At 46.1% G+C, this 26,930-nt stretch overlaps 1 protein-coding gene across 1 annotated transcript; it reads left to right on the top strand.

Annotated features, from left to right (window-relative positions):
- The first annotated feature begins 16,998 nt into the window (after nt 1–16,998).
- Nucleotides 16,999–17,946, top strand: LOC147100616 (olfactory receptor class A-like protein 4). The gene has a single exon (XM_085967550.1). The coding sequence runs from the start codon at nt 16,999–17,001 to the stop codon at nt 17,944–17,946; it is 948 nt and encodes a 315-aa protein (XP_085823676.1).
- The last annotated feature ends 8,984 nt before the right edge of the window (nt 17,947–26,930 follow it).

The raw sequence follows: 26,930 nt of genomic DNA, 5'->3' as shown, positions 1-26,930 counted from the left end.
CGCTGATTTTTCATCTATCAACTAATCCAGCCCCCAAACCAACTGGACAGCATACCAACCAACCAGCTAATGTGCAAATCAACTAGCCAAATAACTCATCAACTCACCCAAAAACCAACCAGCCAATCAACCAACCCACCCACAAACCAGCCCACTCACAAGCCAACCAGCCCACTCGCCAACCACCCATCCAAGCCACAAATCAACCGATCAACCCATCCAGCAACCAACTCACCCACTTACCAATCAATCAATCCGTCCACCAACCAACCCACCTAGCAACCACCCAAGCAACCCACCCACTTACCAATCAATCAATCCGCCCACCAACCAACCCATCCAGCAATCAACCAACCTACCCACAAAACAACCAACCAACCCACCCACTTACTAACCAACCAATCAGGCCACCCACTGATCAACCAATCCACCCACCAACCAAGCTCGATACAGGTACAAAGTTCTTTCGTGACAAATGTCCAACTTGTTGGCTTGGTCATTGCATCTATAAATAGTTAATGAAGATGGCTGGAAAAGTTTCTCGAAGCCTGTGGTTTCCTGCTTGTCAAATGTTTGTAACAGTATCCACAAATTGGACATCTGGCTAGTATTGGAATTCTGTAGACTGCTTTTGACAGATTGCATTGAACAGCTGCTCGTGGGCTCAGGGATGTTCAGAAGCCATTTATATCAGTCAATCGATAATAATGGGCTGCTCCATGGTAAGCTGAATATGATGCTGTTCAAGGAGACATCTGACAGCTGGAGCACTCCGTCCTTTCGCTTGAGGAGAGTATTCGTGCAAAACCCTAGGGGAGGGGCAGCTAACTTCTATGGACTGAGAAATTATGCCAAATGGAGAAAAGTCATGTATGTGATATTCGAACATCATGATTATGCAATTTAACAAAAACTTCGATTTATTCAGCAACTTCTAAAAGAACTGGCAATTACAGCAGAGGCCGACTGACTGATTAATCTTTGGAATCAGTGACATTAACATGTCTTGTTCTATTTAAAGCATCTCTCCCACACAGCCCTGTATTATTATACCAGAGAAAATTAGTATTTAGAGGATATACTGACAGTTATAAAGAACATCTTTGCACAGATTTATTGATGGTTCAGTCGCTGATGGTTATAATGGTGAAATGAAAAACTGGCGAGAATGCAGCTGGTGACAAGGTATCGCCATACATGGATTTTATTGTAAAATTAGATATTTTCAGAGTCTCTGCACTTCTCCCATGTGTAAATGTCATCATTTTTTCCCCCCAAAATGTTTAAACATGAGGAAATGCCTTGACATTAGCGCCAGGGATTTCCCAATCGGCCACCACAACTTCAGCGGAAGATCAGCAGAGACCCCGTTTACGCGATGTGTCCGGGGTTCTGTCAAAGTTACGGTGGTCAAACGGGGGAACACTGAAGAAATTCTTGGCGCGGTGCAAAAAAGATTTACAAGGATGTTACCAGAATTGAGACGATGCCCTTGTCCCCATTAAAACCATGACTCTCTCTCACCCTGGTCGTTCCCCCAGTACAGCACTCATCTCCGCTTCCAAAAGTCCAAGGGATGCAGTCTTGAACGTTTATGGGGGACAACTGGTTTAGCCGTTCATTGCCAGATCTGGCTGGACCACATAAAGCACTATTGGGTCCTGCTGTCCTCGGCCAAAACTGCTCACTATTCCAGGTTTGTCCTGGAATGCAAAGATAACCCCCGGCTTCTCTTCTCCACTACAAACCGTCTTCTTAAACCCCTCTTCCCACCTCCTCCACCAACAAGTTTTAGGAGCTCATGGACTTCTTTGTCACTATGGGGGTGATTTTCTGATGTCGGAGGAGGCGGGGTTGGAGGCGCGAAAGGCGGGAAAATCAGATTCAAAGAGGTTGGGTTCGGAACCCGCCTCCAAGGGATTTTCCCGGTGCCGGTTTTGGAGGTCTGGAAATGCTCCCGCCTCCAGCTGGCCATTGCGCTATTAAAGATCCTTAAATGCTCATTAAGGGCCTCTCTAAGCCTATTTTGAGAGGCCCTCATGATTTTTCCAGCTTTTCGGCGTGATTCATGCACCTCCTAAACCACGCCAGGTAAATCTGACAGGTTGACTCGTGGGTGGCCTCCTCCCTGCTGCAGGTCTAACAAGATATCGTTTATTGCAGCAAGGATTACTTGCAGGTGCCAGACCTTGGCTTTAAAAGGTCTCTGAGCAATTTTAGAAGGCCTTCCGAAGTCAGAGGTGCTGCAGCTTGACTCCATCAACTGTGGGACCTCCTTGGAAGACCCTTTCCCCGCTTGCAATGAGCGCTTCCCCAAAGGAGGCATCTACAAGCAGCATGGGAACCATTTGTTTTCTTTCTGCATGGACCTCAGATGAGGATGAGGAGGAGGTCAGAGCGCCGGTGTATTGACCAGTGGCAGCGGCAGCACGCAAGCACATGGCTGCCCGGGATGCAAGGGATGAACTTATCATGGCCAGATTTGCATAGGTTGCCCAAGTTGGCACATGTCCTTTGCTCCATCCTAGGACATCATTGACAATGGACATGACTGTCTGGCCTCCTTTCACTCAGGCCACCAACCTGACAACGCAAGTGTGGCAGTGCCCGCAATGTGGAGCTGCCTAAGGCGAAAGAACAGATGACATAACGCCAACATTTTGGCTTCAAATCATTTTAATGCTTTCCAACAGGGATGGCATTTCATCAATACACAGAAACAGTCTCCCAATCTGCACACAGATCTGAAAGTTATATCCCTTGCCAGCTGTACCCACACAGCCTTGGTTTCTTTGGCAAGCCCTTCCTCCGAGATGAGTGGAAGAGCACCTCCCTGCTCGCTGTCACCCACTCCAGCAACATTTGCAGCGCCTCATCCGAGAGCCTCGGGGAGGCCCTTGCCTTGGAATTGGACATAGTGGTTTCTCAAAAGATGTTGGAGGTGGTGCAGGAGATGCAGAAATGCTGTGGAATGAGCCAAAGGAGCAAGAAGCCATAAAATCAGACTGGAAAAGTGCTGTCAACAGAGGCGAGTTTCAGTCCCAAAACACTCATTGAGCAAGGGCATCCCACACCTCTGAAATCAAGTGGCCAATCTTGGGATAATCGCAAATTTTTGAAACCTATCAGTGGAGGCGGGTTTCAAACCCACCCAAACTGAAATGCGCCTCCAGTGGGAAAGTCGCCCCCTAAGATTCCATATGTTCAGCTGCCTCTGCCACTGCCATCCCTTCCCCTGGACCACCGGGTCAAACTTCCCCTAAGGTTCCCCCCTGCCCTAGACCTGAACTTGCATCTTTCTCTAGTTTCTCTTCTATCTCCCCTCATGCCCTTTCCGAGCTCATCTTGTCCATGAGATCCACCTCCTGCTCCCTTGACCCTATTCCAACCAAACTGCTGACCACCCAACTTCACTTCCTGGCCCCCATGTTAGCTGATATTGCAAATGGTTCCCTCTCCTTAGGTACTGTCCCCCTTCCCTTCAAACCTGTCATCACCCCTCTCCTCAAAAAACCCACCCTTGACCCCTCTGTCCTTGCAAACTACCGCCCTATCCCCAACCGCCCTTTCCTCTCCAAAGTCCTTGATCGTGTTGTCACCTCCCAAATCCATGGCCATCTTTCCCGCAACTTCATGTTTGAATCCCTCCAATCAGGTTTCCACCCTTGCCACAGACTGAAACAGCCCTTATCAAAGTCACAAATAATATCCTATGCGACTGTGACCGTAGTAAACTATCTCTTCTCATCCTTCTCGACCTGCCTGCAGCCATTGACACGGTTGACCACACCATCCTCCTACAACACCTCTCCTCCGTCGCCCAGCTGGGTGGAACTGCACTTGCCTGGTTCCATTCTTATCTATCCAGTCCTGACCAGAGAATCACCTGCAATGGCTTCTCTTCCCACTCCTGTGCCATTACCTCTGGAGCCCCCCCAAGGATCTATCCATGGCCCCCTCCTATTCCTCATCTATATGTTGCCCCTCGCGACATCATCCAAAAACAGAACGTTAGGTTCCACATATATGCTGACGACACCCAGCTCTACCTCACTCTCTCGCTCCCTCCACGGTCTTTGATTTGTCACACCGCTTGTCCGACATCCAGTACTGGATGAACAGAAATTTCCTCCAACTAAATATTGGGAAGACTGAAGCCATTGTCTTTGGTCCCGCCACAAACTGCGTTTCCTAGCCACCGACTCCATCCCTCTCCCTGGCAACTGTCGGAGGGTGAACCCGACCGTTCGCAACCTTGTTATTGTATTTGACCCCGAGATGAACTTCCGACCACATATCTGCTCCATCAGCAAGACCGCCTACTTCCATCAAAGTAACATCGCCCGACTCTGCCCCTGCCTCAGCTCATCTGTTGATGAAACCCTCATCCATGCCTTTGTTACACCTGGACTTGACTATTCCAATGCTGTCCTGGCCAGCTTCCCATCTTCCACCCCGCATAAACTTGAGCTCATCCTAAACTCTGCTGCCCGTATCCTAACTCGCACCAAGTCCCGTTCACCCATCACCCTTGTGCTCGCTGACCTACACTGGCTCCCGATCTGGCAACGCCTTGATTTTAAAATTCTCATCCTTGTTCTCAAATCCACTCAATCCTCTTTGTCTTTCCACTGAAGCATGTTATTATACCCTGGATGGAGGGACTCCAACATACTCCGACTGCTAATGTAATCTCAACATAGTGTCACTAGGACTGGTGCATCTGCTGAAATGAGCTGGTGTTGCACAATAATGTGAAGACAGTTCATTTAAGTATATTAGTGACATTCTCAGTATGTAGTGCATGAGACACTGGGACACTAATGGGGCAGGGGTTGGAATATCGGACACTGACAGCTAGTGAAGGGCTGCTAGCTCCTCGAACATCGATACCATTTCTATTGCCATACAACTGCTGGAGATAAGTTCCCTTGCTGGGCATTGCATTGAAGGTTGAAGAAAAAAGCCTCAGAAATGAAGGGTGGCCATATTAGGGAGAGGGACAACCAGCAGCAAAACCTTTCCCCCCTATCCTATCCTCTCTGGAACTCTTTTTTTTAAATTCGCTTATGGGATCTGGGCATCGCTGGCAAGACCAGCATTTATTGCCCGTCCCTAGTTGCCCTTGAGAAGGTGGTGGTGAGTCGCCTTCTTGAACCGCTGCAGTCCATGCGGTGAAGGTACTCCCACAGTGCTGTTAGGGAGGGAGTTCCAGGATTTTGACCCGGCGACAATGAAGGATCGGCGATATACTTCTAAGTCAGGATGGTGTGTGACTTGGAGGGGAACTTGGAGGTGGTGGTGTTCCCATGCGCCTGCTGCCCTTGTCCTTCTAGGTGGTAGAGGTCGCGGGTTTGGGAGGTGCTGCCGAAGAAGCCTTGGCCAGTTGCTGCAGTGCATCTTGTAGATGGTACACACTGCAGCCACGGTACGCCGGTGGTGGAGGGAGTGAATGTTTAAGGTGGTGGATGGGGTGCCAATCAAACGGGCTGCTTTGTCCTGGATGGTGTCGAGCTTCTTGAGTGTTGTTGGAGCTGCACTCATCCAGGCAAGTGGAGAGTATTCCATCACACTCCTTACTTCTGAAGCATCTATTTCAAACAGGTGTTTAGCGTGTGATGTGCCGTTCAAGTACTCCAATATCATTATGGGAAGGCCCTCTATATCATCTGAGCAGGGTATACATCTGATGCCTTGCATGCCAGAATGGTGGGAAATGGTGTGTAAGACAGATATGGCCCCAAATTCTTATTTAAATGAAGCGCCTGCCTGTTTAAGGTGGGCACTTCCTCAGCCACCGGTCCCACCTACTGGAAACTGCATTAGTGTAGCAGGCGGCCAGGTTTCTGGTGGGGTAGGACTTTTATCCATTTTCCGCTCCCGGCCGCCTGCTTTACACCACTACGATAGGAAGACAGGAGTGGAAATTCCAGGCCCGTTACTTCAAACACCTAACATAAAATTCTACCAAATACGCAGCATGTCTGTCAGCGTCTGTTAAAGTTTGAAGTGTAGGCCTTATGTCAGAACTGGAAACTGGAAGATAATAGGACTAAACAAAACAAAGACGGGGAAGAGACAGCAGGGAGTTTCAGGAATGCTGACTCCTGTCACAGAGAGGAGTTACTGGGCTAAGTGACCTGTAAACAGGTTCTTTGAAAAGCTGGAAAATGGTAAAAGACTGGTGGTTGATGCACAGAGATCATCTCAGCGACGCACTGAAAGAACAAGAATAAGTGATAAAGGTACGGCAAAGATACACACAAAAAGCAAGAACATGGAGAAATAAAAAGAAAAAAAATTGTAAATGCTGGAAATCTGAAATAAAAACAGAAAATTCTAAAAACAGACAGAAAGTCCGGCAACACCAACGAAGGTTCACTAGACTGATTCCTGGGATGAGGGAATTGTCTTATGTAGAGAGATTGAGTAGGCCTATATTCTCTAGAGTTTAGAAGAATGAGAGGTGATCTCATTGAAACATATAAAATTCTTAAAGGGCTTGACAGGGTAGATGAAGGGAGGATGTTTCCCCTGGCTGGGGAGTCTAGAACTGGGGGTCACAGTCTCAGAATAAGGTGTCAGCCATTTAGGACTGAGATGAGGAGAAATTTCTTCACTCAGAGGGTTGTGAATTTTTGGAATTCTCTACCCCAATGGATGCTCAGTTGTTGAGTATATTCAAGACAGAGATCGATAGATTTTTGGATACAAAAGGAATCAAGGGATATGGGGATAGTGCGGGAAGGTGGAGATGAGGTAGATCAACCATGATCTTATTGAATGGCGGAGCAGACTCGAAGTGCCAAATGGCCGACTCCTGCTCCTATTTCTTATGTTTTTATGTCCACCTGAAAAAAGAGAAAACCACACCTGTTGCAGACTCCCCACCACAACGCTATTCTGATGGATGGCCTACCCTAGAAACATCAGCCTGCCTCCCCTCCTCCCAAGTGAAGCAGTGGAGGAATGAACAAGTTTATCCCAGAGGGAACAATTCCTCCTGAAGTTGAAAACGGAAGACGTGTTTGCCAGTGGGATCATGTTGGAGCAGTGACAGAAATAATGAAAATTCTTTGGCAAATGGGGAAGCTAGTGGGGTGAAAGGTGAAGACAAGGGGGTTCCAGTCGCATTGCGAGAGGAAGGGAAAACGTGAGAGCCGAGTCATGGGGAATGGGCCGGGCATAGCCAAAGGCCCTGCTCCCCCACAGCCATAGGGAAAACTCAACTGAGGAAAAAGAACATTTCTGAAGCTGTAGTGTGAAACGTGTGCTCATCAAAGCAAATACAATGGTGATGGAGAAACAGGAAGCAAGGGATGGAGTCTTTACAGGAAGCATCTGGGAAGAAGTGCAATCCAGATAGTTGTGGGCTTGTAAAAGGTGTCAGTGGAAAGCTTGTCAGAGACAAACAGAGAGAAGTCCAGAATGAGAAGGAAAAAGTTAAGAGATGGACCATGTGAAGGTGAGGAATGCATCAAAATTGGAACTCTAGTCTGGGAAATTATGTTTTGGTGTTTGGTATTGGGGTCACGGTCCAGAGGGTGCAGATTTGAAACATTACCCTATCTTTTTGCAGATGTGGACAAACCTGCTGTGTATTTCCATCATTTACAGTTGTTTTTCCTTTTATTAGTTCTAAAGCCTTGCTTACTACAGCGAGTTGGCAGGGCTGTGGAGTTGTTGTGCAAAAATGCTTCTGTTGATTGATTGATGTTGTTTCCTTTGTAAGGACTTGGTGAATGTCCACACTGGGCTTTGTCTGTTTCTGCACATTTAATTTGTACAATGAGACAGGGCACATTTGGGAGATTTATTGAGTGAATAAAAAAATGAAAAGAACAGCTGTAGTGTTCCTGCTTCGTTACACAGACAGTGATAGAAAAATTGCAGCAATGTGTCATTGAGCAGGGATTCCGTCCAAGGCAAGGTGAGAGTTAATGTCAAAGTAGAACATTTTAATTCAGGATAAGTAATGAAGCTTTAAAACAATAAGGTTTTGTCCTACCCACAACTTATATCACAAATCATAAGTCAGATTTCCCTTTTTCAAAGCATAAGGAAAGTCAATATTTTGGAAGAGAAAGATCACATAGTTGTGAACTGATCTATGTTTGGTGCATTTTTGTGCTCGTCAGGATGAGGGATGTGAATACTGGGGATTAATATACTACCATTTTTGGCTCCTAGTATTAACCTGAGCTGCTCCCAGATCACGCACAGCACAGACTGGATCCAAACTATAGTTCTCATTAAACCTCTTTAACATTTACCTTATGCGTCTGTACATTGTACTTAACAGTGCTTTACCTTCTTCTTCTTCTTCTTAGGCAGTCCCTCGGAACCGAGGATGACTTGCTTCCACATTAAAAATGAGTTTGCAGGTGACTGATGAGTCCAATGCGGGACCTACAGTCTCTGTCACAGGTGGGGCAGACGGTGGTTGAAGGGGTGGGTGGGTGGGGTGCTTGGGTTGATGTGCGCTCCTTGCGCTGCCTGCGCTTGGCTTACGCTTGCTCCCGGCGAAGAGACTCGAGGTGTTCGGCGCCTCCACTTTGTGCGGTCTTGGGCCAGGGATTCCCAGGTATCGGTGGGGATGTTACACTTTTTCAAGGAGGCTTTGAGGGTGTCCTTGAAGCATTTCCTCTGCCCACCTGGGGCTCTCTTGACGTGCCAGAGCTCCGAGTAGAGTTATACCAGTGGCATATGTACAGCGTACAAACAGGGAACTCATATTACACATATATTTGGTAATTTGGTGGGTCAGATAGATTATACTGGCCTCTGAATTTGGTTAGTTTCTTCCAACTGAGAAGAGTTTATTGAGCAGTTAGTTTCAATGGTTGGGATAGAAGACATTTTACTGTACTGCTACAGGCAGGATCATTTTATACAACCTGGCCTTGTCATGAACTAACATTTTGCATGTAGCTCCAATTCAGTACTGAGGGAATGCTGCACTGTCAGATGTGCCGTCCTTTGGATGTGATGTTAAACCGAGGCACCGTTGCCCTCTCAGGTGAACATAAAAGATCCCATGGCACTATTTCGAAGAAGAGCAGGGGAGTTCTCCTGGCTAATAGTTATTCCTCAACCAACATCACTAAAACAGATTATCTCTGCCTTGAATATACTCAACGACTGAGCCTCCACAGCCCTCTGGGGTAGAGAATTCCAAAGATTCACCACCCTCTGAGTGAAGAAATTTCTCCTCATCTCAGTCCTAAATGGCTGACTCCTTATTCTGAGACTGACCCCTGGTTCTAGACTCCCCAGCCAGAGGAAACATCCTCCCTGCATCTACCCTGTCAAGCCCTGCAAGAATTTTATATGTTTCAATGAGGTCACCTCTCATTCTACTAAACTCTAGAGAATATAAGCTTAGTCTACTCAATCTCTCCTCATAGGACAATCCTCCCATCCCAGGAACCAGTCTGGTGAACCTTCGTTGCACTCCCTGTATGGTAAGTATATCCTTCCTTAGGTAAGGAGACCAAAACTGTACACAATACTCCAGGTGTGGTCTCACCAGGGCCCTATATAATTGCAGTAAGACGTCTTTACTCTTATACTCAAATCCTCTTGAAAACCATTTGCTTTCCTAATTGCTTGCTGTACCTGCATGTTAACTTTCAGTGATTCATGTACAAGGACACCCAGGTCCCCCTTAACACCAACATTTTCCAATCTCTCACCATTTAAAAAATACTCTGCTTTTCTATTTTTCCTACCAAAGTGGATACCTTCACATTTCTCCACATTATATTCCATTTGCCATGTTCTTGCCCACTCACGTAGCCTGTCTATATCCCCTTGAAGCCTCTTTGCATCCTCCTCACAACTTACATTCCCACCCAGCTTTGTATCATCAGCAAACTTGGATATATTACATTTGGTCTCCTCATCCAAATCATTGATATAGATTGTGAATAGCTGAGGCCCAAGCACTGATCCTTGTGGTACCCGACTAGTTACAGCCTGTCAACCCGTAAATGATCCATTTATTCCTACTCTCTGTTTTCTGTCCATTAACCAATCCTCAATCCATGCTAGTATATTACCCCCAATCCCATGAGCCCTAATTTTGTTTAATAACCTCTTGTGTGGCACCTTATCGAATGCCTTCTGAAAATCCAAATACACCACATCCACTGGTTTCCCCCTTATCTATTCTGCTAGTTACAACCTCAAAAAAACCTTCCTCAAACACGATTTCCCTTTCATAAATCCATGTTGACTTTGCCCAATCCTATTATTATTTTCTAAGTGCCCTGTTACCACGTCCTTAATAATAGATTCTAGCATTTTCCCTACTACTGATGTCAGGCTAACTGGTCTGTAGTTCCCCGTTTTCTTTCTCCCTCCTTTCTTAAATAGTGGGGTTACATTTGCTACCTTCCAATCCACGGGAACCATTCTAGAATCTATGGAATTTTGGAAGATGACAACCAATGCATCCACTACCTCTATAGCCACCTCTTTCAAAACCCTAGGATGTAGGCCATCAGGTCCAGGGATTGATTGGCTTTCAGGTCCAGGGGATTGATTGGCTTTCAGTGCCATTAATTCCTCCAGTACTATTTTTTTACTAATACTAATTTCTTTCAGTTCCTCATTCTCGCTAGACCCTTGGTTCTCCACTATTTCCAGGAAGTTTTTTCCATCTTCTTCCGTGAAGGCACACCCAAAGTATTTGTTTAATTTCTCTGCCATTTCCTTATTCTCCATTATAATTTCTCCTGTCTCAGCCTTTAAGGGACCCACATTTACTTTCGCTAATCTGCAGAGAACAGTATTTATCCCCCTGACTATACTGTCATCTACCACAACTACATTCCCTTTCACTCCTCCCACTTGAATGGCCTCCTGCACCATAGTGCATAGTCAGCTTGCTCATCTATCCTGCAGGTTATTCCCTCATCCACACAGGCAGCAAGAACCTCATACCTGTTGGACAAGGGCAAAGGCTGAGGCTCCTCCAGCACTGCACCTGGAGTCCCCTTAACTGCCTGAGTTGCAGTCACACCCTCCTGTCCCTGACCACTAACCAGACCTGTACCACTACCTAACCTAAGGGGTGTGACTGCCTCCTGGATCAAAGTGTTCAGGTAACTCTCCCCATCCCTGATGCCCCGCAATGTCTGCACTTCAGACTCCAACTCAAAAACTCTGAGCTGAAGTTCCTCAAGATGCAGGCACTTACTGCAAACGTGGTTGTCCGGGATCACAATGCTCTCCACAAACCCCCACATGCTGCAGTTGCGGCACACCACCTGCACTGCCATCCCTATATGACCTTGTTTTATTTAATTACATTTATAATTAGGTAACTTAGCTTACAGTGTAGTTTCTTGACTACTTACTTGATCTAGATTAAGCTATGGGTACTGAAATTAAATATCTACCTGTAACACAAAGCACTACACGTAGTGTAGGCAAAAGCAGCAACTCCTTCCCCCTCTTCTCCAAATTCCTACTCTTTCCAAATTCCCAAATAAAACACTCTGTTTAAGTCCACTCCGTTTTAATCCCGCTTTGTGCAAAGGGAGTGCATGAACAGAGAGACCTGGGGGTATATGTGCACAAATCGTTGAAGGTGGCAGGGCAGGTTGAGAAAGTGGTTAAGAAAGCATTCGGGATCCTGGGCTTCATAAATAGAGGCTCTGGGGGCGATTTTGCCAGCCCTGGGGAGGCGGGTTTGGAGGCGGCACTGCCAAAAAAAATGGCAGAATCTGGGGGTGGGTACCCATCCCGCCCCCAAACTGCCTTCGTGCCATCTTCCCAGGGGGCGGGTAGCGGATCCGCGCCGGGTCCCGTCTCCCGAATGCGGGAAGGGGATTACAGCCACTTAACTGCCTGTTAACAGGTAGTTAACAGGCAGTTAAGAGGATTATCCCCATTTTTCCAGCAGAGGCGCTGGCTTCCCGATGTCAGGAAACCCCGCCAGGGTCACCGAGGCGAGCAGTGGGTCTGTGGGGGTCGGAGGGGAAGTGTGCTGTGGAGGTAAGTGATGGGTGCAAGTGTGGAGAGGTGTGTATGTGAGGTGAGTGAAAAGTGATAGAAAATGTTTACTTACCTTTGTTTCTTCCTGCAGGCTTCAAACGTTGGGGATGCGGAGAGTCTCGCATCTCACCAGCAGAGATGACAGATGGCTGCTGCATTCTCCAATGCAACAACCATCTAATTTCTGCTCACAAAAGAGGTTTGATGAGTCTTGAATACAAGGACTCATCAAACAATAGAGAATGTCAGTGTTTGACAGCTTCACAGAGCTGTCAAATGATGACAATTCATCTGGCAAAAAATTTGACAGATGAAACATCATACGCTGACATTCTATGTAACTGGCTTCCCCTTAATTGGCCTGCTAAGCCCACTGGGCGGGCTTAACAAGGTCAATCAAGGGAAAATAGTGTGGGTTGGCCACAAGTCAATGGAGGCGGGACTAAAACCCGACAAGCAGCAGTCCCGCCTCCAACGCGCCCCCATTGGCAAAATCACCCCCATAGAGTACAAAAGCAAGGAAGTTATGATGAACCTTTATAAAATACTGGTTCGGCCTTAACTGGAGTATTGTGTCCAATTCTGGGCACCATACTTTAGGAAGGATGTGAAGGCCTTAGAGAGGGTGCAGAAAAGATTTACAAGAATGGTTCCAGGGATAAGGGACTTCAGTTACATGGATAGACTGGAGAAGCTGGGGTTGTTCTCCTTAGAATAGAGAAGATTGAGAGGAAATTTGATTGAGGTGTTCAAAATCATGAGGGGTCTAGACAGAGTAAATAGAGAGAAACTGTTCCCGTTGGCGGAAGGGTCGAGAACCAGAGGACACAGATTTAAGGTGATTGGCAGAAGAACCAAAGGTGACATTTTTTGCGCAGCAAGTGGTTAGGATCTGGAATTCACTGCTTGAAAGGGTGATGGAGGCAGATTCAATTGTGGCTTTCAAAAGGGATATGTATCTGAACGAAAAAAATTGCAGGGCTACGGGGAAAGAGCGGGGGAGTGGGACTAGCTGAAGTGCTCTTCCAGAGTGCCGGCATGGGCTCGACGAGCCGAATGGCCTCCTTCTGTGCTGTAACCATTCTATGATTCTATGAAATAAAGCAGATTATTGATTCATATCTGACCTAGGAGGAGAAGTCTGGCAATTCCTAGGAGTCTGGCCACTCCTAGGGGAGTGAGACCTGAATAAGAGACAATTCTTTGATGTTCTTCAATATAATTTTCTATGCCTGGATCATAGTCTCTCACTCTATAACAATTCAGGCTACTAATTTGATGTTTGAACCCAAATTTGTCTATAAATGTGGAACAAATTAATCTAGACAGTGATGGTCTAGTGCCCACCCAGAGTGCTGCATTTACCCACTCAGCCAGCAGGAGCACTTTGGCTGATAGTTTTTGCACTAACTTCAGAGCATTGGGACAGTGAACGTATTTGCCTTGTGTTGTTTGCTGTGTCAGTAATACTAAGACATTAATTAATTGATCTGTCACGTATGCATTACTGCAGTATAGGAGGGAGTCCCTCATGGGCATTAAGCTATTTGTACATAAGTCTGAAATGTTTATCCACATACTGCTCTCAACCTTAATCACAGCTACACTGAACTCGGACTTCTGTAGTTTTAATCACAACCATTTTCGTGAGGAGAAAAAGACACAGGTGAGAGTTGTGTATAGTTTATAGAATGGCCTTAAATGCAACATATCTGACAGGGCTGTACTAAAAGTCATTAACCAGCAAATGAGCTGTGCAATGTTTTAGCATTTTTAACAAGTCACTTCTAAAGCATAGTTTAACAAAGGGAAGACTGCTCAGTGAGGTCAGAACACTGGTTAAAAACTCCCAGCAGAAAAAAATTGTGAAACCACAGGCTAGAAATTACTGTTAATGATACCACTGAATGAACACATTTGTCGGATGTTTCTTTGTCTGCTATTTTGCAACGGTTTATTTTAAATGGATTTTAATGCCTTTGTGAAATTGGCTGTAAGAGAATTCCAGGCAAGAATTTCTCCCTAATTTCACCAGCACTGACTTCTGGCCTTAGAAAATTTACAGAGGAGTGACGAGGTAAAATCTCAACCGATGAGGTGAGGTGTCTGTTTTATTGTTTCCTTTCTGTGATTAGATGTCTTTTTGCTCAGATGAATTCGGTGAAAGTCACCCATTCTTAGTTACTATTAATAAAGGTTTCTGAAGGATCCTGTTAAGGAAGGCGATAATTGAATAATATCTCCCTTCTTGAGCCAACTTCACGCTTTGTTAGATCTAGGGTTCTGAAACCAGGAGCCCTGTCAAAATCCCATGTTTGCTTTCAGGCGTCCAAGGTTGGATTGAAGAAATCGAGTGGAGAAAAAAGTGTTATAGCACAGACATCCTCAGCGTATTTGGTAAATATGATGAGATACACTTCCTCTAATCAGCACTGCTCACTGTTATATTGACAGGTTGCCCCACAATGGACCTTGTGTCCATTTGAGGAAATCCATTTGGAATGTCAGCTCTACATTGGACGGGCACTTATAGAATTGTAAACAACAGTAGAAGGGAACTACAATATCATGGAATCACAAAGACTTGGTCTGAGGATATGGACCATTGGGGTAAATTCACAAGAGTACAGATTTTTCTGAAGGGAAACAAATGGGAGAGGGAGTGGTTGTGTAAAGTTGTCAAAGATGACCTGATGGTACTTGTGATGGACAGCTCAGGTTCAGGTTCAGAAGACCTGGGAACTTTTTGGATCACACTGAACAAGAAAAATGGAAAAAAAACACTTCTTATAGGTATTTACTTTAGGAGTCTGTTACAGGGAGTCCGTTATATGAGGCTGTCAAAGGACTCTATTATAGGGAGTGTGTATTATATGAGTCTGTTATCATTTACAAACCTGTACCCCATCTAACAGTGTACACCAATCTCATTCTTTGATCCTTCCTCATCCTTTCAGTATCTGCCTTCCTGAAGTTAAAATTCTTAGTTGTACTGCTCATTATTTCTATCACAACTTTTACTTCAAACTTTATCATGCTGTAGTCACTGTTAACGAGTTGTTTTCTGACTCTGAATGTGTCCACCATTCCCTGGCCATTCATAAAGCAAGTCTATTAATCTTTCTTTGTAGCAACTATAACTATTTGAGTTATGTAACAGTCCATAAATCCTATCCATAAAAAGGTCTAGTTCTGTGATCATGTGCTTGCAGCAGGGAACAAGAGACACAGATCGGAGAGTCGGGGCTGTAATTGGGACCCATCTCATGCCCCTCCAAGGACAGCTCCCCCGATGGGAGCGCTTGATCACAGAATTACCCCCATAGCAATTCACATTTAGTCTCACTATAATCATTCCTGCCTATGTAGCCCTCCTCAAATGAATATCCTGCCTACACTCAATGTGTTGCCTCATGAAGTGTGGTTATTCAGGAGAGGTACCAGAGGAAACCTGGTGTGTGGAACCATACCCATCATCTTTAGGAGAGGAAGAAGGGAGAACATTTGGTGAAAAAAAAGGGGCAACCAAATGACGAGATGAGTGAAGAGCAAAGACTAATCAGGGAAAGTCAGTATGGATTATTCAGGGACAGTTAGCTTGTGGTAATTACTGAGTGTCAGCATAGGGTAATTGGGAAGAGTTAGCATGGGATAATGTCAACAGGGGCAATTGAGGAGGAGAAACATGGTTAATGTGGGAAATTCAGCATGGGCTCATCAGAGAGCATCAGCATGCGGTAATCAGGGAGAATCAGCCTGGGTCAATCAGGGAGAGTCAGCATCAGTTAATAAAGGTTAATTGGGATGATACCAGTCGAGAGATTAGTTATGAAGAAAGGCTCAAATAATTGGGGCACGGTGAGGGTTAAGAGGGAGCTAATAGAGGTTTTCAAAATTATGTAAGAGGGTAAACAGTGAAAGATGATTTCCACAGGTTGAAGAATCCTAATAAGGTGATATCGACTCAGGATTATCACTTGAAAGAAGGGGAAGGTAAAAGATTTTGTTTCATATCTAGTTTCATTTGTGCTGGATACTGTTATGGTGTTGGATATTTGTTGAAGATCTGATAGAGATGTCAGGACTGTTGATTCAATAGGTTGGATGGGTAATTAAGGAGGTCTTCTCAATGAGAATATGATGATTAACTGGGAAAGGTGGTTCAGCAGTTGCATCTTCAGCCTGCTCTGACCCATCTCCTCACTACTGTCCATTGCTTTCCTCCCCCAGGTGCTGCATGGTGATGCCATGTTGTACTGTGAAATTGTGTAGCAAGCAGCTTCACAATATGTGCCTCACATAATTGATCTCCACCCATATTTACGCTCTTATACCCCAATTGCCCACACTTATGGGACAATGGATGAAAATCAGAGCCGTACAGCACCTTTAACATAGCAAAGCATCTCATGGTGCTGTGTTGCGTTGAGCTGGAGTAGGAGGTGTCGGGGAACTGGCAGAAGTGGGATCAAAGAGGAAGGGTTTTAAAGATGTTTTTAAAGGCGGGGGGAGAGGCAGTGAGGTGGAGGAGTTTAGGAAGGGAGGGTGTATGGGGGCGTGATAGCTGAAGACTGTGCCGTCAAAGATGAATTGGAGGGAGAGGGGCTGCGCAGTAGAGCAGAGCTAGAAGAAGAAAGGATGTGAGCAGAGACATGGGGTGGGGTGAGGACATGCAGGGATTTGTAAACAAGGCCATGGGTTTTAAAACCAATGTATTGCAGACTGAGAGCCAGTGGAGTTTGACAAGGATAAGCATGATAAGAGCAGGTCTTAGTGTGGGACAGGAAATGGGTGTCAGATAGCTTTAGAACTCACTAGTAATAGACCAATCATAAAGAAAAAACAAAAATAATCCTCAAAAATGGATTTGAAAGTAAGTCAGCTTTCTTTTTAGTACTTAATTTTTAAGGGTCTCAGAGGGTTATTTCCTCATTAAGACTCATATTAATTCTTTGCACTGTCTGTCTTATTTCAGTGATCCTCAGTGGATGTGACATGGCGGAGCATCCTGTGCAAGTTTTCACATACGGTTTGCTTGTTTGCTGTGGGATTCTGGGAAACGCCCTGGTTCTCTGGATCGCTGGCGACACCACCCGAGAAAACCAATACCTCGCCTCATCCGACCTCATTCTGATGAACATCGCGGCAGCAAACTTGCTGCTTTCCCTGACGAGGAACACCTTGCTCCTGGCGTTCGACGCTGGACTCGCTGTCTCTTTCTCCGACGAGGGCTGCAAGTTGATGATGTTCATCTGGACCTGGCTGAGGTCAGCAAGCATCTGGGTCACCCTCAGTCTAAGCCTGTTCCACTTTGTCACAATCAGAACAAGCCGCAGCATGTTAGAAAGGTTAAATGAGAGGAGGAGGGTTGTGCAGGCCATGCTGGTGGAGTGGGCTTTGAGCCTGGTCTACTCCAGCTTTGCCCTGGGATACTCATCCAACGCAAAGAACAACAGTACCAATAACCTAATGGTGATCAGTAGCACTATCAGACCTTTACTTGGCTGTGTGTGGACATTTCCAAATGAAATTGGCGGTCTCACATACACACTGATCTCTGTCGTAATACACGAAGCAATCCCTGTTAGTCTAATGGTATTCGCAAACACTGCCACCTTGTTATTTCTCTACAAACACTACAGGAAAACCCAAGATGCCCAATTAGCCAGCAACCAGATCAGTTCTGAATGGAAAGCAGCCAAGACCATCCTGTACCTGATTTTGCTGTTTATTTTTTGTTGGGGCACACATGTGTTTTCAGTGAATTATTATAATTTTAAGGGTAGCTCCTCGACACGCTACATGCTAGTTATCGCCAGGTTCTCTGCCTCGGGATTTGTGGGATTCTACCCACTGGTGGTGGCGACAGGACACAGCAAATTAAGAAAGAAGATGAGAAACATCCTGAAGTGTGGGAGGCTGAATTTCACACAACAGAAGTGACTATCCTGTCTGCAGTTACAAATGGCTACTTAAAGTGTGTGGATTTCTTGTTAAACCTTTCTAAACGACACCATTTACGGGAATAGCCTGTAAGCGATTAGAGTTGTGGGATTGGTTTGCCGATGGTTTACGTCTTATTTATGTATGGTGTAATATCAACACATGCCCTCGGAAATTTATGAAAATTATGGTCTGGACCACTACACCCATGCTTCAATTGGGTAAGGCACTAAGTATATAGGAGCAGGAGTAGGCCATTCAGCCCCTCGAGCTTGTTCCACCATTCAATTAGATCATGGCTGATCTGTAGCTCAACCCCATTTACCTGTTTTTGCTCCATATCCCTTGATACCCTTATCTAAAAAAAAATCGATCAATCTCAGTCTTGAAAGCTTCCACTGACCCAGCAGCCACAGCCTTTTGGGGGATGAGAGTTCCAGATTTCCACCAACCTCTCCAAATGACCTGCCTCTAACCTATCCAATCCTTTTAACATTTTAAACACCTCGATCAGATCACCCCTCAATCTTCTATACTCAAGGGAATACAAGCCAGGTTTATGCAACCAGTCCTCATAATTTAACTCTTTTAATCCCGGTATTATTCTGGTGAATCTGCGCTGCACCCCCCTCCAAGGCTAATAATATCCTTCCTGAGGTGTAGTGCCCAAAACTGACCACCGTACTCCAGATGGGGTCTGACCAAGGCTCCTATACAACTGAAGCATAACCTCCGCCCCTTTGTATTCCAGCTACCTTGAGAGAAAGGCTAAGATTCCATTGGCCTTTTTGATTGCTTTTTGTACCTGTGTACCAGTGTTTAGTGATTTGTGTACATGGATACTCAAATCTCTTTGCTCCTCCACAGCTGATAGTTTCTCACCATTTAGAAAATACTCCGTTTGGTCTTTCTTGAATCCAGAGTGGACGACCTCACACTTCCCCACATTGAACTCCATTTGCCACAGTTTTACCCACTCACTGAATCTATTGGTAACTTCCTGCTCCCATCTGCCTGATTGATACCCTTATCTAAAAAATGATGTACAACTCTCTGTTCCTTGATAAATATGGTGAAAAGCTGAGCTCCACAGACCTGAGTAGGCGGATAGTCGTACGGCGGAACTTACAACCTCGGCTTGAGAGTAAAGCGGGCGGTAGCAGATTGGCCCCCCTTATACACCCTGCCCAATTGTCCTTTCCATTGAAGGGCGGGGTGTATAACGGGTGGTCGAACCCCTATCGCCCGTTTTGCACACCCTAAAGTTGAAACATCCGCCCATAGAATGATAAAGTCTTAGAATCATAAATCTTAGTGTGTTTGAATTACTGAATTGTATAATCTGAGGATTACAGAATCGTAGTATGTTTCAGCACAGAAACAACCCATCAACAATGGTAATTTCCCCCGCAGATGCGCCACCTAGTCTAATCCTGCTCACTCCCCATACTTCTGTTTTTCAAGTATCTAATTCCCTTTTAAAAGTATTTCTGGACTCCGCTTCAACAACAGTTTGTGGAAGGGAATTCCTTATCCTAACCACCCTCTGTGTAAAGAATGTGATTTTTAACCTCTCCTTTAATTTTTGTTGTGATAATCTTAAATTTGTGCCCTCTCATTACAAACTCACTGACAGTCTATCACTATTCACTATATTATAATCGCTCATACTTTTGAAGACCTCTATCAGGTCTTTCCCAATAGGTGTGCTGGTGGGGGTGCTACAATTTGCCTCACTGTCCATGGGCTAGAGTAGAAGAAAAGTGGGGCTCTTGCCCTGATCACTGTCCATTGATTCTCATTGGAAAGTGCATGTGTGGATATTGTGTGAGGACAGGTGTGGTGCCCCCATAGTGAACACCTGACACTCGGAGTTGGCACTCACACATAAGGGATGTCCACTTGGGCAAGATACCAGTGGGTGGTTGGCACCTGGGAAACGTATTCTGGTATGAGTTAATGCCTCCAGGTGAAGCAAATTGAAGGGGAGGGTGAACAAAGAGAAACAGGCTAAATAAAGGTGCCCAATGTTTTGAGTGCAACGTGAATATCACTATATACAGAGCCTTGTGGTTATCACTGAGTACAGTGCTGTGTCTATGTCGCTGTGTGCAGTACTGTGTGTGCATTGCTGTGTGTGCATTGCTGTCTACATCTCATGGTGTACAGTGCCCTGTGGATATCACTTGGCTTTCAAAAACAGGAAAAACGTCTATAAATGACGGTGGATGACACCAGGACCTGAACCCTTAAACCACTCGTGCGACATTCCTCTGTACAGTGGAGAGGTTAATCAGCACACAAAGGAATGTCATTCAAGCTTGTTAACTGACTGTGGATTGATATTTCCAACAGTCGTTTCAGTGTAGAAGCATAAACAAGTTACATTTGGAAACATTAGTAAAATGGTGACTATGACCATGTGTAATTAGAGCCAGCAGCTGCTGGACACTTCCTGTTTGTCGCAGTGCTTGATCTGGGCGAGGCATCCATCACTCTGTTTAGATATGTATGCACTGAGGAACAGCTGCCATCTGTGGCTGATTGCTTGTTGATCTGTGTCACTGCATAATATTTAGAATAAAGAATATTTTGTTCATTTGGAATCACTGGTTATTTTGGTGCTTTGTACATGGTTGACATCTATGGAAGTGTCAGTTTCAGCATCTCGAGATATTAATGTGCATCACTTGTGGCCTTCAGAGACTCTCTCATTGACTTGCCTCACCTTGGTGAACAAACTAAAATGATAGGGCAAACTGCAATGCCAATTAATATCAGGCGATACAATGAAATCATTGAAGAAACTGGTGCCACCTTTGAGCATTGCTGTGGTGCCATGGTAACAGTGGGTGTGTAAAAGTGATTCTGGAAAGCTACAGAAATATCTTCAAACCAATAAATCGTTACAATGGGTAAAGGATTCAGAAGTAGGTAACACAACCCAACTCTATGTTTTGCACAAAACAATTGCTACTAAATGATTTTCTTTTCCAATTTTCACCCCACTTTTCTCCTGAAAGTGTTAACTCTCGCTGGGGTCCAGGTTCCGCAGGTCTTGGCCACTCTCCAGTACCTCATCCATGTGGCCATTCTTTATGTGCAAATCGGGACAGTGAGCGTCAGCAGAATGTTTGAATTTGGAGGTCATCACAACCAAGACTGACCTTGTCTTCCTTCACCTGAAGTCCGCACACACATGGACTTTCCAGCAGTTACTGGATAGCAATCAGGCGCAGGAACACAGGGAAGTCCAGAACCAGAAATGGCTTAGTAGTCCATCTAGCTGGTCCCAACAAGGATACTCCTCAATCACCCACTCACTTAAATCTTTCCAAGCTATTTTCACCCCTGAGCAGTCCATGCAACATTATCTGCCTCTATTGCCTCCCTGGTCAGGTGTTCCACATGTACATCACCCTCTACGTAAACCTCAACTGTCTGGGTACCTTCCCTTTTCTAAGACTGAGCCCATGTCTTCTGGTTCTTGAGTTTGAGGCAATCTTGAAATCTTGGAATCCCTTAAGGATCTTAACTCTTGAATAATATTTCCCGTGAGTAAACAATTACATGCTCATCATCCTCCCTGAATAACCTCACCTCTCCTCATAACTTAGATGGTTTGAGTTATGTATCAGTTTAATTGCCCTTATCTGCACTGCCTCCAATGCCTGGATATCCTTGCTGCAGAACTGTGCAGAGTACTCCAGGTGTGGCCATTGTGAATTGTACAGACTCACCTCTTGGGATTTGTGCCTATCTAACATTCCAAGATCAAGTTAGGTTTCCTTACTGCTGCCACACATGGCACTGTTGGTTTAAAATGTATTTTGCCCACCCCTAATGTCCTGAGAAGTGGTGGTAAGCTGCCTTCTTGAAGCAATTGCAAGGATGGCTTATTAGGCCACTTCAGAAGGCACTAAGAGTCAATCCTGTGGTGTAGGACTGAAGTCGCATGTAGATCAGATCCTGTAACAGTTGGGTTTGTACAATAATTTGGCAGTTTAATGGTCATTTTCTGGTATAAATTACCCGATTTACTGAAATTTAATTTCACAACTTGTAAATGATGGGCTGATTTCGGACAGAAAACAGAGTAGGAATAAATGGGTCATTTTCTGGTTGGCAGGCTGTAACTAGTGGGGTGCCGCAAGGAATCGGTGCTTGGGCCTCAGCTATTTACAATCTATATTAATGACTTAGATGAAGGGACCAAGCGCAATGTATCCAAGTTTGCTGATGATACAAAGCTAGGTAGGAAAGTAAGCTGTGAGAAGGACAGAAAGAGCCTGCAGAGGGATATAAACAGGTCGACATAACAAAAACAGATGATCTGGTCATTATCACACTGCTGTTTGTGGGAGCTTGCTATGCGCAGATTGGCTGCCGCACTTCCTACATTACAACAGTGACTACACTCCAAAAGTACTTCATTGGCTGTAATGCACTTTGAGATGTCTGGTGGTCGTGAAAGGCGCTATATAAATACAAGTCTTTATTTCTTTAAGTGAGTGGGCAATAAGGTGGCAGATAAAGTATAATGTGGGGAAATGCGAGGTTATTCAATCTGGCAGGAAGAATAGAAAAACAGAATATTTTTGAAAGGGTGAGAAACTATTAAATGTTGGTGTTCAGAGAGATTTAGGTGTCCTCATACAGGAAACACAGAATGTTAACATGCAGGTACAGCAAGCAATTAGGAAGGCAGGTGGCATGTTGGCCTTTATTGCAAGGGGGTTGGAGTATAAGAGTAAGGAAGTCTTAATAAAATTGCACAGGGTTTTGGTGAGACCACATCAGGAGTACTGTGCACAATTTTGGTCTCCTTATCTGCAAAAGGACATACATACCTTAGAGGCGGTGCAGCAAAGGTTCACTAGATTGGTTCCTGGGATCAGAGGCTGTCCTGTGAGAAGAGATTGAGTAGATTGGGCCTATACTTTCTGGAGTTTAGAAGAATGAGAGGTGATCTCATTGAAACATACAAGATTCTGAGGGGATTGACAGGGTAGATGCTGAGAGGTTGTTTCCCCTGGCTGGAGTGTCTAGAACTAGGGGGCATAGTCTCAGGATAAGGGGTCGGCCATTTAGGACTGAGATGAGGAGGAATTTCTTCACTCAGAGGGTTGTGTATCTTTGGAATTCTCTACCCCAGAGGGCTGTAGCTGCTGAATCGTGGAGTATATTCAAGGCTGAGATAGATATATTTTTGGACTCCAAGGGAATCAAGGGATATAGGGATCGGCTGGGAAAGTGGAGTTGAGGTCAAAGATCAGCCATACTGAATGGCGGAGCGGGCTTGAAGGGCCATCTGGCCTACTCCTGCTCCTAATTCTTATGTTTTTAATTCCCCCCACCCACCTGGCAGGAACAGTGCGAGGGAGGGTTAAAACTGTCAAGTCCTCTTACCGGCCCACGACCGCACCATTCCCATCCGGCGACATTTTATCATCACCGACTTTGAAGTCGGCCGAGGCTGCTGTTGCAGGCAGACAAGGGTCTCACTGAAATCTAAAAGTCATGGCCTGGTGACATGATCATCGCCAAGAACTGATTTTTAACAGAGATTCGGGAGGCCCGCACGGGGCCAACCTCGACATGGTAGGAGTCTGCAGAATGGCCAGAATGTGTTCCTGCTGGGCCCCTCAAGGAATCTTTGGGTATCCCCCCAGCCCCGGCGTTGTGTCTCCCTCTCCCGTCCGGCATCAGCTCGGCAACCCCCCAACACTTGCCTCATACCGGGAACCGTTCCCTTGGATCTCTGCCGACGTCCGGCTCCCACCAAAATTCCCACTCCCGCCCGCCGGCACTGACATCATTCCTACCGGCATTTGGGAGTGGGGGATAGACCTGAAACATTAACTTGTCTTTTTCCCTGTACAGCTGCAGACTGGTCTGCTATGTATTTCTGGTATTTTCTGTTTATCCATCTGTCTGTGATTGTCGATAGCAAAATACTGCAGATGCTGGAAATCCAAAGTAACAACAGAAAACGCTGGAAAAACTCAGCGGGCCAGGCAACATCCGTGGAGAGAGAAACAGAGTCAATGTTTCGACCTGAAACGTTAACTCTGTTTCTCTCTCCACGGATGTTGCCTGGCCCGCTGAGTTTTTCCAGCGTTTTCTGTTGTTAGTTTGTCTGTGATTGTGTCTGTGTGTTTGCATGTATGTGTGTCTGTGTAAGCATGCACAGGTGCGGGGTGAATACAAATATGCAGGATCCCTCTAACTTAAATAACACTCCCCACATGATACCAGCACAATTGAACCAAATTTCATTACATTCTTTTAATTAAAAGTAACGCACATGCATAGAATGTCAGAGATTTGCTGCCTCGCCTGTGCTTGGTATCAACACCTCATCATAATTGGTTTGGGAGGGAATGACTGGAAGTGAAAGTGTTCAGTCTGTGAGTGACTCACATCACCAACAGGTTCGTTAATTGGATCGGAGCACGTCACTGCTTCACAATAGTGCCAATCTCTCATGGCAATCACACTTCAGACTTCTTATTCTTCAGTTGAATAAAGGATTTACACCCTCGTGAAGAGTCTGACCCACACAGCCATTCATAATTCCCAGCATTTTGAAGAGAAAAAAAACGAACAATTTTATGTTGAAAGATGAGAAATGTAATTTAGGCTGATGTGAGGACAGTTTACTAAAGCACACAGATGGCCACCCCCACAGCTTGAGAAAGTGATAGGTTTATATATTGGAGCAGGCTGAGGGCGTCCCTATTTATTTTGGTGTTTTGCTGTATGGAGGTCTATGGCCAGGCCTGTAAACATAGAAACATAGAAGATAGGAGCAGGAGTAGGCCATTCGGCCCCTCAAGCCTACTCCACCATTCAATGAGATCATGGCTGATCATCCAAACTCAGTACCCTGTCCCTGCCTTCTCCCCATAGCCCTTGATCCCTTTAGCCTTAAGAAATATATCTAACTCAATATATCTAACGAATGAGAAGATGGCGGAGCCCACACTTCATATAATTTTTACATTTTTTTAACAATGTAACCCTCTCAATGAATGCCCTTTGTAACTCTTTACAAACAACCTGCATTTACACAACACTTTCATGTAGAAAAACATCCTAACGTGCTTCACAGAGAGAAACGAATGGACATTGGGGGAGAAATTGGGTGAGTAGCGCCACCTGTTAGCGCCTAAAGAGGCAGTCAGTGGCTGTAGCGCCACTGGCTGCGTCTCCCGCGATATTCAGTAGGGGCACTAATGGTGGCGTTAGGCATTTGCGCTGCGCCGCCACCGGTGACGTCATCGGTGTGCACAGTGCCCCGTTCGTGCCCTGTTCGCGATATTTGGTAGCGAACGCCGCAGTTGTGCCGCTCGCTACCCGCACCCAGTTCACGGGGCCTTACTGTGCCGGCAGTGGCGCAAGTTAAGGTGGAGGTGTGGGGCGGCCGCCTTTTCGGCGGCCGCCTGCCAGCACCTCCGTCCCCGACCTCCTAACCACCCCCCCGCGGCAATGCCGGCTGTTTCCCGAGAGCCCGGCACTTCTCCTTGGTGCCGGGCTCATTTGCCGGCACTCGCGAGCGGGGATCGCGCTGTTGCAGGCACCTCCCCCTTAACAGTGGGAGGAAGGCCTGCAGTACCGCAGCGTGCCGTGCCGCAGCGTGTGGCGCTGCAGCACGTTGTGCTGCGATATTCAGTTTCAGCGCCCTAAGAGGGACGCGGAGCGCCTCGAGCCTCGCCCCGTGTCCCTTGAGGAGCAATGAAACTGAATATCTGACGATCGCTAAAGCCTCGAACGCTGCGCTAAATCCTGCGCTCAGGCGACTTTTGTGCCACTTTGGCGCCCCAACCCAATTTCTAGGCCATTGAGTCTTATTGGAGGTTAATAGAGGGGACCATACAGACAGTCAAACAGGTGGGTTTTAAGGACACTTTTCAAGGAGCAGAGAGAAACTTCCTTCGACTGAACATCAGGAAGACCAAAGTTATTGTTTTCGGCCTCCACCATAACTATATCTCTTGTCACTAACTGCATCCAGCTCCCTGGCCAGTCATTCAGGCTGAACAGGGTTGTGTGAAATTTTGGCATCTGCTTTGATCCAGAGCAGAGCTTCAAACCCCACATCCTATTTATCAACATGACTGCATACTTCCATCTCCACAACATCGCTCACCTCTGCCGAAACCTTTATCCACGCTATCTAGACTTGATGGGGGGCACAGGGACTGATCCCTGCACCTGTATGGTGAGGCCCATGGTGCCCCTGATATGTGGGCCTCGGGCCTCATTTACATCGAGCCGGTGAGCTGCCAAGAGCAACAGGCAGCTCGCAGGTGAGGTGCGATTAAAGACCGGGCCGCTGATGGCATTGGAGCAGCCCTCAGGTAACTGAGGAAGGGAGGGTGACTGGGAAAGGGGGGGCGTTGTCGGAAAGGGGGGGTGACTTGGTCGAGAGGTAACGACGGCAATCGGCGGCAGGGGGGCAGGGGTAACAGTGGCGATCAGCGGCGGGGTAACAGTGACGATCAGCAGTGGGGTAAGATGACGATCCAGTGGGGTGAGTGGCTCCACATTCAGGATAGTATCTTTTAAAAACTTACTATGCTGGTGTGCCCTAACAGGCGCTCTCTTTAAGGACCGCCTGTTAGGAAAACAAGGTCTACGTGAAGCCTGAGTGCAGCCGCCACTGGTTCCGGCTGCCTCAGGGCAAATCAGTCTTGCAGTGGGGGCCTCAAACAGGCATTAAGCCCCTTATTTGTATCTGCAAAGAGCCTGATGCCTCTTTCAGGCGTGGGCACTGACTGCATGTCGATTTTTTGCCATTTACCAGTATGGCAGCCAGCGCACTATCTGGCTCGTAATGAGCGAGTGCTTCCTTCCCGCCATACTGGAGGCTTAGGAGGCCATTTTGCGCCCACGAACAGGTGCTGTGCGGCCAGATTTCTAGGCCGATTTCTCAAATGTCCTCCTTGCCGGACTTCCATTCTCCACCCGGAATAAATTGC

This window comes from Somniosus microcephalus, chromosome 25 (assembly GCF_052327205.1).
Source record: "Somniosus microcephalus isolate GS21.2 chromosome 25, FLI_Smic_1.0, whole genome shotgun sequence".
NCBI lineage: Eukaryota > Metazoa > Chordata > Chondrichthyes > Squaliformes > Somniosidae > Somniosus > Somniosus microcephalus.
This window is presented reverse-complemented; position numbering and strand designations above follow the sequence as displayed.

What these genes read in the sequence shown, in the direction of transcription:
- LOC147100616 (XM_085967550.1), top strand. Translation starts at nt 16,999, where the DNA reads ATGGCGGAGCATCCTGTGCAAGTTTTCACATACGGTTTGCTTGTTTGC.